This window comes from Thermobia domestica, chromosome 7, assembly GCF_964235325.1.
Source record: "Thermobia domestica chromosome 7, izTheDome1.hap1.1, whole genome shotgun sequence".
NCBI classification, from domain to species: Eukaryota; Metazoa; Arthropoda; class Insecta; order Zygentoma; family Lepismatidae; genus Thermobia; species Thermobia domestica.
The window spans coordinates 288862915-288876083 of NC_137460.1; the positions used below are offsets into that span (position 1 = coordinate 288862915).

A 13169-nucleotide genomic window follows, 5' to 3' on the forward strand; every position below is an offset into this window, starting at 1 on the left:
TGCCATAAACTTAAGGGTGCACCTTTCTGGTAAGGAAAGTAGAAAATTCAGTGTTCATTTTGCTTATCTCGCTAAAAAGAAATTACAGTTCATATATATACACAGTGGGTGTTAATTAACTATACTGACAAACTGTAAGGGGTGAATTCTCATACCACAAAAAGAGAAAAGTTTATATACGTAGATAGGCTTGAGGGGAAAAGTGTGTAGTTTCAGAACTAGTGCTTCCAAAATCGTAAAACAAACTAAGTTTCGACAAGCGAGAAACGGTGAAGTTGCAGTACATATCAGTGGAAAAGAAATCATACATACGCAATTAAAAATGCATATTCTATCAATGTGCAAGGGATTCCCTACAAGATAAAGTACCCAAACTAGCTCCCAAGATAATTCTTAGATATACTATCTATGATTTCAACGTAAATGGACCCAAAAGTAGGAAAACCTTAATCGTCGGCAACAGTGAACGCAGAATGCTTCGATTGGAAGTCAGAAGTATTAGGGACCGTCAGCTCCACGGTTTTTCGTCTTCGGAATAGCATGTGTAGTTGCATATTTTGCCATGGTATACATCACGTTTTTCTTCACATATAAGTATGAATCAAAACATCACAGCATTCGTTATTCAGAAAGCGAGAAACCGTGGAACTGGCGGTTTCTAATCTTTCCTACTTACCTCCGAACCATTTTGTGTTTATTTCTGTCAAGGCTTACATTTCGCTTATTTTTGACCCAATATTAAGTCAGAGCATATTCGAGCATATCTGAAAATTCTGTCGGGAGCATATCTGGGAATTATAGCCAACAGGGAATCTCTTGCACATCCATTGCACATGGATGGAATGTGCGATTTGGATTGCTTATGTATAACTTCATTCACGATATATGTATAAGAAATAGCGAGATTTTATTAATGGGAGTTAAAAAACAAAATATATCAAATGAGTACGATTTTTTCTTTATTTTTAACTTTTTCACTTATGGGACAATCTAAATGAAATCCACCAATTTCCAGCACAAAGGTTGCTAACAAGATTTATTTTTTTATCTTATTTTATTTTATTTTATTTATTTATTTATTTATTTTATACCTAAGATTGTGCCACATTCAGGGAGTTGTGAACAGGTATCCATTTATTTGTTAGCCGCGCAGGTTTGTAGCGGCCATTTTGTATAGGTGCGTGCACGTGTTTTTGCACTTTTCAGAGGATTCCGTTAAACGCTGCAACTTTGGAAGTTTTGAAGATAATGAGTTCAAACCGAAACCATATGAAAGATAATGGAATGGACAACATTCTGTGTTCTGTCAACGTTAAGACGTACTTTAGAACGTCGTGAGAAAAGCTCTGAACTTTGAAGTTACGAACCTAAATTCACCGTTTTGGAATGTATATTTTGAACCGAAATAAACGAGACTCGCCTTCAAGTTTTTGTCTACATAGAGACTAGATAATAGACAACGCCCCAAACAAGTTTCAGGTTTGAGAACCATATATATGATATTTTGGAAACTTAAACATTGCGAATTCTCGAAAATCGCGTATTTTCACGATCAAATATCTCAGGAAGGACGCTAGTGAAAAATCCTAAATTTGCACAAAGTATACTATAATTGTGCAGTAACATGTGGGTAAAATTGCATCACTGAGACTCCAGTATTTTCTGAGTTATAAGTTGTTGCAATGATATGAAATTCGAAATTTTAACAGCTGAACAAATGTTCAGATTTTCTGTTGATAGTATCTCAGACATACAATTTATCTATATTTCACCAGAAGAAGTTCAGTCAAACAGCAAGAAATTCGAGATTTCCTACTTGTAAAAGAATTATCAATACCAGATCATATCATAGATTTGTACCTCTGACGCAAACACAAATCAGATGTTATGAATTGTCACAACCAGATAAACTTACTGATTGCAGTGCTTCAGTATTTCCAGAACGTAGCATGTTATCATTTGCACCTAATGATCAGTCTGTATTTACGACGAGAAATGGCGAATTGTGAGATTTGAAGACATCAGTCTGGACGATCTTTTGCTCACTTTTTCCATTCCCATGGCCCAAGAACCTATTTTAAACTACCTATGAATGACAAGGTGTAGGTGCTAATTACTAAGGTTCTTCGAAAACACACCCACAGACTTCACAATTCCTACAGGTCGTACTTTCAATATCAGTGCCAAACCATGTACACAAATTAGTCAACTGTTTACCTCACTGATGTCTTAACAGCAGCGCTATAGGCAGAAAAGAAATAACAGACACGTTTCGTTTTTTGTACAAAATTTGATTCATAAATTGTGCACGTTTTACCAATTTAACATTACTGTCGTGTTATTTTGACTTGCTACAAAGTTTATATCCACGGCTCATGATGCTTTATGATATTAAGTCCCAGTGAAGAGAAAACTTCTAACTCAGAAACTAGTCAAGTTTCAGTAACGCAATTTCACTCACTTGTTACTAAACAACTATCGTGTATTTTGTGCAAATTTAAGATTTCACACTTGCGTCCTTTCTGAGATATTTGATGGTGAAAATACACGATTTTCGAAAATTCGCAGTGTTTAAAAATTTCCAAAAAATCAAATATATGGTTCTCAGATGTGAAACTTGTTTGGGACGGTGTCTATTATCTAGTCTGCATGTAGACAAAAACTTGAAAATTAGTTTCTTTCTCTTTTTTTTTCGTTCCAAAATGTACATTCCAAAACGGACATTTTAAGGTTTCCAACATCAATATTCAAAACTTTCTCCCCGACGTTCCACAATACGCCTCAATGTACACAGAGCACAGAATGTCCATTCCGTTATCTTTCCATATTGTTTTGGTTTGTACTCATTATCTTTAAAATTTGAATAGTTACAGCGTTTAACGGAATCCTCTGAAAAGTTCAAAACACGCTCCGGCGCCTATACAAAATAGCCGATACAACAAAACCTGCGCGGCCGTTTTCAACTCCCAGAATTTGGTACAAACTTAGGTAGAAAGTAATCAAAAACTAAATTTTGTCAGCAATCATCATTGGACGATTTCGTTTGGATTGACCCTTATATAACTGAGATTACAAAAAAAATGCTTCTGCTCGTGTGTACAAAGTAAAGTCTGTAGAAATAAATAAAATACAGTTTGGAAATATTCGAATAATCTTGATTGATTAATATTTTACTAGTTGTTTTGAAAAATGTATATCAAAGTTATATCGTTGTATTAAGAGCCTAAAATAGTAAAAAAATACAGAATTTACCATTTTTCTTCTGTTTGCTTTTCATAAGTGAAAGGCGATAATGAAATACAACTTACCACAATCATAGATAATGTTGTTCTACAACAGAAAATATGAAACTGAAGTTTTCGGTGTTGCTTTCCATAAAAATTACAATGTTGCCAGAATAACATTTCCCCCAAAATCGAAGTTAAAGCAGCAACTAGAAGAATGAACTCAACTGCATTTGGTTACGTATCATGTTGTTTTGGTATCTTGTGAACTACTTTTTAAATAACATTGTTATATAAGTTTAATAACTGTATGTTAAGACTCTCTTGGTTATTACAAATTAATACAACTATTTGAAAAGTAGTTCACAGGAATCCAAAACAAAATGATACGTAATCAAACGCAGTTCAATTCGTTCCTCTAGTCGCTGCCTTAACATAGATTTGGAAAGGAAATGTTATTCTGGCAACACTGAAAATTCTTCGAGTTCATAGTTGCTGTTGTAGAATGACATTGTCTATGATTGTGGTAACCACTATCTAATTTAACTTACGAAAAACAAGCAAAAGAACATTGGTAAATTTTATATAATTTTTAGCATGACAGGCTCTTAAGAACATAGGTAATTATAATTCAGATGAGACAACAATTTAACATAATTCTGGCTGTAATAATACTTCTACAAATTCTTATGAGTTTCTTTTACTGTATAATACGAAATAACTTGATCGTTGAAAGATTTATTCAAGTATTATTATTATTAAATGCATTGCTTAGATTTAATTGATGTTTTAGGAAACACTAACTACAGATTTATTTTTTCTGTTTGTAGGTGTGTGGCTCAAAGACCAAAAGTTACTCAAAGAACTCTCGTAAAATGTAAAATCTGTAGCAAAGTCACGAGAAAGAAACATATAGCAAATCATTTGAAGACTCATGAAAGAAGAATAGGAAATCGTGGAAATACAAATGAGAAACAACATGCCTTATCTGATAGTACAGTGCAGTATGAAATTTTTGATGGTATTTTAGTGAATTGTGAAATATGTAACGATCAGTTTGAAAAGACAAAGCTACAAAAACATATTGAGCAGCATCTGAAAAAAGGCGAAACGTATGAAAATTTTGAACAGCGTCACAGTTTGACAAAATGTCATCTTTGCGGTAAACGGTTACGAAAGAAAAGTTTGAATGATCACTTGGTGTATATGCATTCTTTTTCCTTCTCAACGGAAAGTGACGCTGAAAAGAATGTAGTACAGTATATAGGTAATAACATCAGTGAAGGAAAAGTTGCGCGGACGGCTCTCGTAAGGTGTAAAATCTGTAAGAAAATTATGAGAAAAAAGAATATATCAAACCATTTGAAGATTCATTCAAAGGAAGCACAAGGTCATGGAAATGCAAGTGACGCTCAAAACCTGTTATCTGACTGTGTATTACAGTACGAACCCTTCAATGGCTTTCTGGTTATTTGTGAAATATGTAAGAAACCATTCGAAAAGGAAAAACTTCAGCAACATTTTCAAGAACATGTACTGAAGGGTGAAACTTCGGAAAATTTTGAACAGCGTCGCATTTTAGCAAATTGTGAAGTGTGCGGTAAACAGTTACTAAGGAGAACTCTGAAGGAGCACTTGAGGAATATCCATTGTATTACCTTTCCAGACGATGTTCAGAACAAGCATGCAGCAGCAGTTACATGGAGGACTCGCGTGAGATGTAAAGTCTGTAGTAAAATTGTGATTAAGAAAAACATATTAAAACATCTGAAGACTCATCGGACAGAAATACATAAACCTCAAAGTGCAAATGACGATCGAGATGCATTATCTCATAATGCGTTGTATTCGACCATTGGCGTTTTGGTGAATTGTAAAATATGTAAAAATCTATTTGAAAACGATAAGTTGGAAGAACATATTCAGCAACATGTAGAGAAAGGTGAAACTAGTGAAAATTTTATAAGATGCCGCGTTTTAATTAACTGCGAATTATGTGGCAAACAATTAAAAAAGAAAATGCTGAAGAAACATTTACAGAGTGTTCATTCTCTGACACTAAAAATTAACGGTGCGCAAATTTCTGAACGGTATATTGATTATCTAGAACCTTTCACGGAAAGGTTTCATTGTAACGAATGCAAAAAGAGCTTTCGAAAGAAACAGAATTTACGAAGACATCTTGTATGCCATTTTGCTTTCAAAGAATATACCTGCGATTACTGTGACTATGTGTCTCGAAGAAGGGAAAATTATTTATTGCATTTAAACGTACATTTGGGTGCAAAGAAGTATAAATGCAAATACTGCGATAATATGTTTTTCAGAAGAAGGGAGCTATTGTCACATGAGAGTATACATACCGGAGTGAGCCCATTCGTATGTGATATCTGTGGTAAATCTCTTACAACTAATACTTCCCTAAATTTTCACTTGCGTAAACATAAAGGCGAAGGGAAACTTTTCTGTCCTGTTTGTCAAAAAGTGTTCTACAGAAAGTATCCTCTTAAACTACATCTCAAAAGCCATGCAAACGAAAGGAATTATGTGTGTGATAAATGTGGGAAAGCATTTAACTTGTTGGATTCGTTGAACAGACATATCACAAAATTTCACTCAGATGCTAAACCGTTTGTTTGTTCAGTTTGTAACAAACCATTTAAGAGACAGCTAACATTATACACTCATATGAGAGTTCATTTTGACGATAGACTATTTATATGTGTAGTATGTACAAAACCTTTCGAGGATAAGGAATTGTTGCAAGAACATATGAAAGTGCATGACAAACCTGCGTAGTCTTCTTGGATTTGTTACTTTTTAACGGAACGTTGTGTCGTAGCAAAGCTACCAGTTCTTGAAAAACACACATCTTACCACTCCCTCTGTTGCAATTTTTCCCAGGTATTTAGGTATTGAATATTTTCTCCCTACCTCAAAAATTAGCTGATTTAACATACTTGGTTTATGACCCACCTGCGAAAATTTGTGAAGTTGGATAGAAAACGGTAGTAATTTTCCGAAGAAAAGAGACCAACAGCAATATATTACGCTAACTTATTTATTTATTTTTACCAATCAACCAGTATAATCAAAGGAACAAAATCCAGTAAGTCTTTCTTCTAGTTGGAATATCCTGTGTCCACGTGTATTTAACTACAAATGAGATGCGTGGTGTGGAGATTTGAGTTTTCTTCGTTAGATAGCAACCTCGCCAAGGTCAATAAGAAAGAGGAAACTGGGCCATTGTATTTGGAATTGTGCTGTACAGTTCTGTGGTACTGTGTGAGTATGATCAGAACACAGTGAGAATAGCTTACTCTTTGAAGAAACATAAGTTTATTGTTAAAAGTGTTTGGAGAACAGAATCTGTTGTTGCTATGGAAAGAGCGTTCAGAAAAAATTCGCCTCGCGTTCTGCCCCTAGACAGGAACATAATATGGTCGTTAGTGAATAAATTGGAAGAAACAGGATTGCTTCGGAGTGAGACAGGGTAGCATTTTAACCCGCAGGCGGATGTTGTGGAAGATGTCAGTTATCGATTTCTTAGGTCGCCCAAGAAATTTCTTCTTTTGTCGTAAGAAACCAGCTATAGCCATTCAACATGTAGTGTATGTGTATTACCACTAACATAGTTTGTATTAACACACAGTTAATTTGTATTCTGTCATTTCGCTTAAAAAATCCAAGACCTGATTCCAGTTGTAAGGTACAATGGGGAATTTTTGCTGTTTTTCTTTAGGCGTGGTCGATATTACCTCGTATAAACATAGGATCATAAATCTCCCATCCTTCATTGATCATTTGCGACAAACCACATGAAAATCTGACTTCAGTTAGAAATTCTAGACCCAAATGAAAAGCGTGAGTTTTAAAGGAATCACCTTGCATATAGCTTGCCTTTACTGTAGCCAATGTGCCATGCTTACACACATTCCCCTTTGAACATCTCTTTTGATGAAGATAATCAGAAAAGGTTCCAGAAAACAGAACAAAATGAAGGAATCATTGTTTGGAATAGCACCGTGAGTCTCAGAGCACTTGCTTTATCTTTGGCAACTATGAGGCAATAAATAAAATGTTTTATGAATCCTGAAACGCTGGCCTGAAAAGGAGCGAAAATACATTCTGGTTTGGGTTATAAACTAGCAATACTTGACTGAATGGGCAACTCAGTGTCTTCCTTTTGATAAAAATTGTATTTTACTTTGGAACATATACAGCGAACGACTGCCAGCCAAATTTAGTCAAATTATATATTGTCGAAGGTATGATAATAATAATATTTTGTGGGCCGTCTTCACCGATTCTAATAAAGATTTATCTCCATTAGATAATATCAATCGTTACTATCCTTAAACTGTATCGGTCACCGTGAATACGATTAATGTGTCCTGAAAGGTAACTTTTGGGATCTTGTGGTTGAAAATATAGATGTTCGCCATTACGGGTGCTCTAAGAAGCTTGGAAGAATTTTCGTAAGGCACTAGAGTAATAAAGTGTTCATACCTGTAAGTATGAGAACAAGATTACCTACAACTTGGTCTCCTACACCAGTGATTTATATGTGGGTTTTGTAGAAGAGAGAAATATTTTTGCAATATTGTGTTCCGTACAATAGAACATCTTTAAAGTTGGGATGGGAAAACGTTATTTTGAAATTATGGTACTAGTTTGATAGGCAGTCCCCAAGTTTTTCACTTTTTTGAAAACAATTTTATGATACGCGTAGGTGAGTTAGATAAGATTTGGTTAGGTGGATTTGATTTCGTTTTTATAATCATACATATTGCACGAATGCGTCCGTATATATAAGACTCGTTAGGGTATAAAATACGTAAACATACATAGTTCTAACATATACATGTTGATTAAATTAAAATACTACGCTACACCTACTATATAAAAGAAACAAAAAGTAGACATTTTAAATACTATCAGTAATTAAATTTCATTTGCACATCTAGATATTCATTCACAGAGTAAAAGCAGTGCTGTAATGTATAGGTCTTCAGTAATCTCTTGAATTCTCTTTGTTCTATCTTTAGAATATACTGAGGCAGTTTATTATATAATACGGCACACATAAATGTTGGATTCCTTTCATATATCTGTGCGATGATGTTTGCTGGGGATTTTATCCTTACGCTTGTTATCGCATTTATGAGTTGATGGTGTTTTAGGTTATTCAATGTTAGTTTTAACAAAGAGCAACGTGAGAAATACGTACAGAGGCTAAAAGCAGTATTTTAAATTCCTTGAATATTGGCCTATACGAGTCGTTTATTTTGCTCCTGTTATAGTTATTACAATTGTTTCTTGCCACCTCCAACTTCGTCCCACGATCACTAATCACTATTCCTCATTTTCATTTAAATATCCCGAGAACCGAACTTCCGCCCGCAGAGTAAAACGGATCATTTACCATCTGTGTGCACGCAGGAGGAATAACATGGTTGAATAAACAAAGAAGAAATAAAACGAGCCTCCATAGTATCTCTCTTTCTCTCTAAGCAGTGTACTGAGATTAGTTGCAACGGATTTAATCAAAGCTTCGAACATACAAAAAGGAAAAGAGGAAAACTTACAGAAACTTAGCAGTATATAAAACATCAGCTATTCTAATAACCCTTTGAGGGAAGATTAAAAAAAAAAACACCCAAGGATTGACCTATAGCAAATCTTTATACATACTAAGAATAAAAAAGAATCTCCAATCATTTATCGAAAATAATGAAACCAACCCTTTATAGGGAGAACCATTTATCGCGCATACAAAAAGGCAGAATACTAATGAATCGAGATTTTACAAAAAGATATTAGCCTAATTCACCTCTTTTGTGGGGAGTCAATTGAGACTTGAACCCCAGCCTCTTCTCTCTCTAAAGGAGTGACGCGGTTCAAGAACCAGTGAAAGAAAATGGTACAGCGACTTAATTCGCATCTCCCTTCACACAAGCCTCTTGCTCTGTAGTACAATTTACAGACCAACAATCTCCATAGCCCCCGGACTCTCTTCCTCTTAAAAGAGTGGTGGTCTGAACATATGACGGAGTTTTCTGGGTACTACGATTATATTTTTGCATCCTACCGATACAGCGCTTTTCCTGCACCGTGTTCCTCTCAAGCCGCCACTTCGACCGAGAGAAAAAGAAATAATTTCAGGAAGATATCGTCCTCTCTTGGACAAAACCCTAGTCATCTACCTCTTTGGACAACCGAGGTGGAATCCTTCCCCACCTATGATTCTCGTGCTCTTATATAGGAGTTACAGCGAACGGTCACCAGCCAGAAGCTTGGTTTAAAAATATTTTAAAATTAACGAAAAAGAAAATAAATAAGAAAAGAAAGATTAGCTTTCGTTTTTGGCTCTCCCCTAAATGAGCTGTTAAAAAAATCCTGTTTCGGAAAGAAGGAAAACTGATCTTAGTTAACAATTAAGCTACATAAAACAAAATTATATTAAAGACAAGAATAATTATAGATTATATGCACTGTAATAATTAATTTACCCGACCGGAATTTTTAAAATTTATATTAACTACCAACATATAAGATGTACAAGAATAATAACCAAAATAGTAATTACAAATATTTCTAGCAGCTCCCTAAGAGGGGACTGCATGTTACCTACGCTTCCAAAAAAATCAATAAAAAGATACAACTTTGGACTTAAACAGGAAAAAATGAAAGAGCCATTAGTCCAAATCGCTTGTTCTGACTCTTTTAGTTCTTTAGGATGTTGTAAGACACATTTTTGTTTGAGGATACACACGCACAAAACACAAATGATCAAGAGCCCATTGTCCGCAAGCGTTCACTCTCGGCGATCCTTTTTGTATATATATATATATATATATATATATATATATATATATATATATATATATATATATTCACGTAAACACACATACAAAACCACCGTTGCGTCCAAACCTTCAATCACTTCACATGTGGAGTTTCGTCCAGAGATAGTTCTTTTATTTACAGAATTTTAATCTCTTCTTCGCCAGGCAGGCTCCCTAATGATCCCCGTCGTTCAACCCTTTCCCCGGAGTGACTGGGAGTCCCTTGCCATTCGTAAAGATTTCCATTTAGTCGACTGGCTCATCCTCCTCCGAGCGACTTGATGACGGTTCAGAACTCAAACCTGGAGCCTCACCTACCGATGCAGGCCTCTTCCGTAGTTTTTGATAATCTCTCAGGTCCTTGAGAGAAAAATTGCTCGGGTTTCCTTGCAGAACACGTTCTGGTTTCGGGTCCAATTTCTGTCTCGTGGCCCGGTATTTGTCTCGCTTCTTATTTTATCATCGTCGATATTAAATACTAACTGGAGTTCGGCGGGATTCAACGCTTTTGGTCTGGCCCCGCAATAAACACTTCTTGTGGGATTCTTAGACTTCTTGAAGTTATAATCCATTAAAAACGGAGCGTAGGCAAGAAACAAGGAGAAATCTTTAAAACGGACGTTCTTCTTTCCAAGGCTCAATTTACCTGTCAGAGAAAATTGTCTTTTCCTGGTTCATATCAATTTTTCTCATAACTGTCTCCCCTTCCCTTTTCATGTTTTGTAACTGAGATAAAACATCTAGAATCAAGGGCTTTCTATTTAGCAGAGCTCTTTTTATGTAAAATGGGATTACTAAGATACTTTGTAAAACTTCTTTCGATCAAGTTTCTATCTAACATTTCCTGCAGCAGTTGTCCCAGAATTCGCCTCTTATCTTCCGACATCGGCCTCAGTCGAATTGAGAACTCTCTTCCTCTTAAAAAGAGTGGTGGTCTGAAAATATGACGCAGTTTTCTGGGAACTACAACTATATTTTTGCATCCCACCGATACAGCCCTTTTGCTGCACCGTGTTCCTCTCAAGCCGCCACTTCGACCGAGAGAAAAAGAAATAATTCCAGGAAGATTTCGTCCCCTCTTGGACAGAACCCTAGCCGTCTACCTCTTTAGACAACCGAGGTGATATCCTTACCCACCTATGATTCTCGTGCTCTTATATAGGAGTTACAGCGAACGGTCACCAGCCAGAAGCTAGGTTTAAAAGTATTTTAAAATTAACGAAAAAAATAAATAAAAAAGCAAGATTAGCTTTCGTTTTTGGCTCTCCTCTAAATGAGGTGTTAAAAAATCCTGTTTCGGAAAGAAGGAAAATTGATCTTAGTTAACAATTAAGCTACACAAGACAAAATTATACGAGGGCAAGTCAAAAGTTATCTATACTTTTCATTCTACAGATTATTTACATGAAGCTAGGGTTATACTATGCATATCATTTTTCTACGTAATCTAACTCTTTACCAATGCACTTGGCCCAACAGTCAACGAGCTTACGTATTCCTTCCCCCCAAAAAAAAGGTTTTCGATTGGCCGTGTAGCCATTTTTGAACCGCATTTTACATGTCTAAATCTGGTGCAAATCGCCGACGACGCAAAGCATTCTTGGGTGGCCCAAACAAGTGAAAGTCAGACGGAGTTAGGTTTGGGCTGTAGTGAGGGTGTTCTAATAACTCAAATTTCAGCTTGTTGATCGTGTTAATAGTGTGATGAGCCATGTGTGGCCATGCATTGTCATGCAATAACAAAACTTTCTTCTACAACAAACCTCGGCTTCAGGTTGTTTACCAGCATTTCACTATAACTCGCACTGTTGATAGCCTTTCTCTTTATCACGAACTCGGGCATTATGAACCTGTAACAGTAAAGTTGTGTATTCTTTGATTAACCCTCGTATTTTTGATGCCAATTCTTGGAACTAATGTTTAGCCAGTCGAAATTCGCAGAAGAGCGAAGCAGTGGAATTTTTCTACCCAAAAGGTGCATCATTTCTCAAGACATTTCAGCACCTCTCGCCGGACCATATTTAGGAAGGCATTCGTTCCTTCCCTCACTCACACCTACGCAAAGTTGATTCCAAAGCAAGAGCACTGTATCATGCATCATAATGCGAATTTTTGTGAAATAATTACTAATTATTTGTACCATTTTGTGTGCTAATGTAATTAGTGTGTTCCCAATCAAGTGATAATTAATTATTCTTTATTATTGATGGTGATATAAAAACTACTCATTACAACCATTATATAAAAACTCCATATTTTGTGTGAACTATTTTTTAAGCTAATAATGTATCAATGAGTCTCCTTTGTGTAAGCGAAGAGAGCAGCAAGGAGAGGGTGGTGAATGGACTCATGGCTACGGTAGTGATTAGGACATACAGCGACCCACTCCGACATCTGTGTGCAGTAATAATGTCAAAATCTTCAACGTAATCATTATGTGTGCTTTGTCAGCAATGTTCCAAATGAAAAGTATTTTAGAAAAATATTTTACATGAATCTACATGCAAGTAATTTGCAACCATCATGTAGAAGAAGTAAACATTCTAATAAACAGTGCTAAACACACTCGTCATCAGTGAACAGTGTTCTTGCCTCCGTTATCAATTGTTCGACTTTCGTAACCGTGAGCACGCGCGCGGAAATATTAATATTCGATCGTCGCGTAACATGGGGCCAAATCATTACGATTTGAAAATGTATCGTAGTGCTAATAAAATGTAAAGTGCTACAATATGTGAAAAGTTTAAAATACATATATTAATCATATTTTGTGTGAATTAATTAATATACGAGTGCCATAATAGTGTGCATGCCATATAATAATATTTTGTGCTAGAAAATAAGTATTGTGCATGTATTTTCTTTATTATGTTTGCAGTTTCAGCAGTGCAACAGTTTGATATTGCTTTTGTAACTCGCACCCAACGTTCCCCGAACACTGACCGTATACTGGATAACCACGAACAGAACAATCAGCTGAACCAGCTGAGGTGAATACAGGGCGTAATCACGAACACGGTATACATTAAAAGTCCATGGTTCGAATCCTAAGTTTCACCAGTTCAGTTCTTAATTGATTAATGTTTACTTGTGGGTT

General features: G+C 35.7%; 1 protein-coding gene across 1 annotated transcript in view; it reads left to right on the forward strand.

Annotated features, from left to right (window-relative positions):
- Positions 1–12851, forward strand: part of LOC145691014 (zinc finger MYM-type protein 1-like) — a 309663-nt gene extending 296812 nt beyond the window's left edge. The window contains exon 6 of the mRNA XM_081766524.1: positions 4055–12851. Coding sequence (XP_081622650.1) covers positions 4055–6023 — 1969 coding nt within the window. The 3' untranslated portion in view covers positions 6024–12851. The remainder of the gene's footprint in view (positions 1–4054) is intronic.
- Positions 12852–13169: the final 318 nt, after the last annotated feature.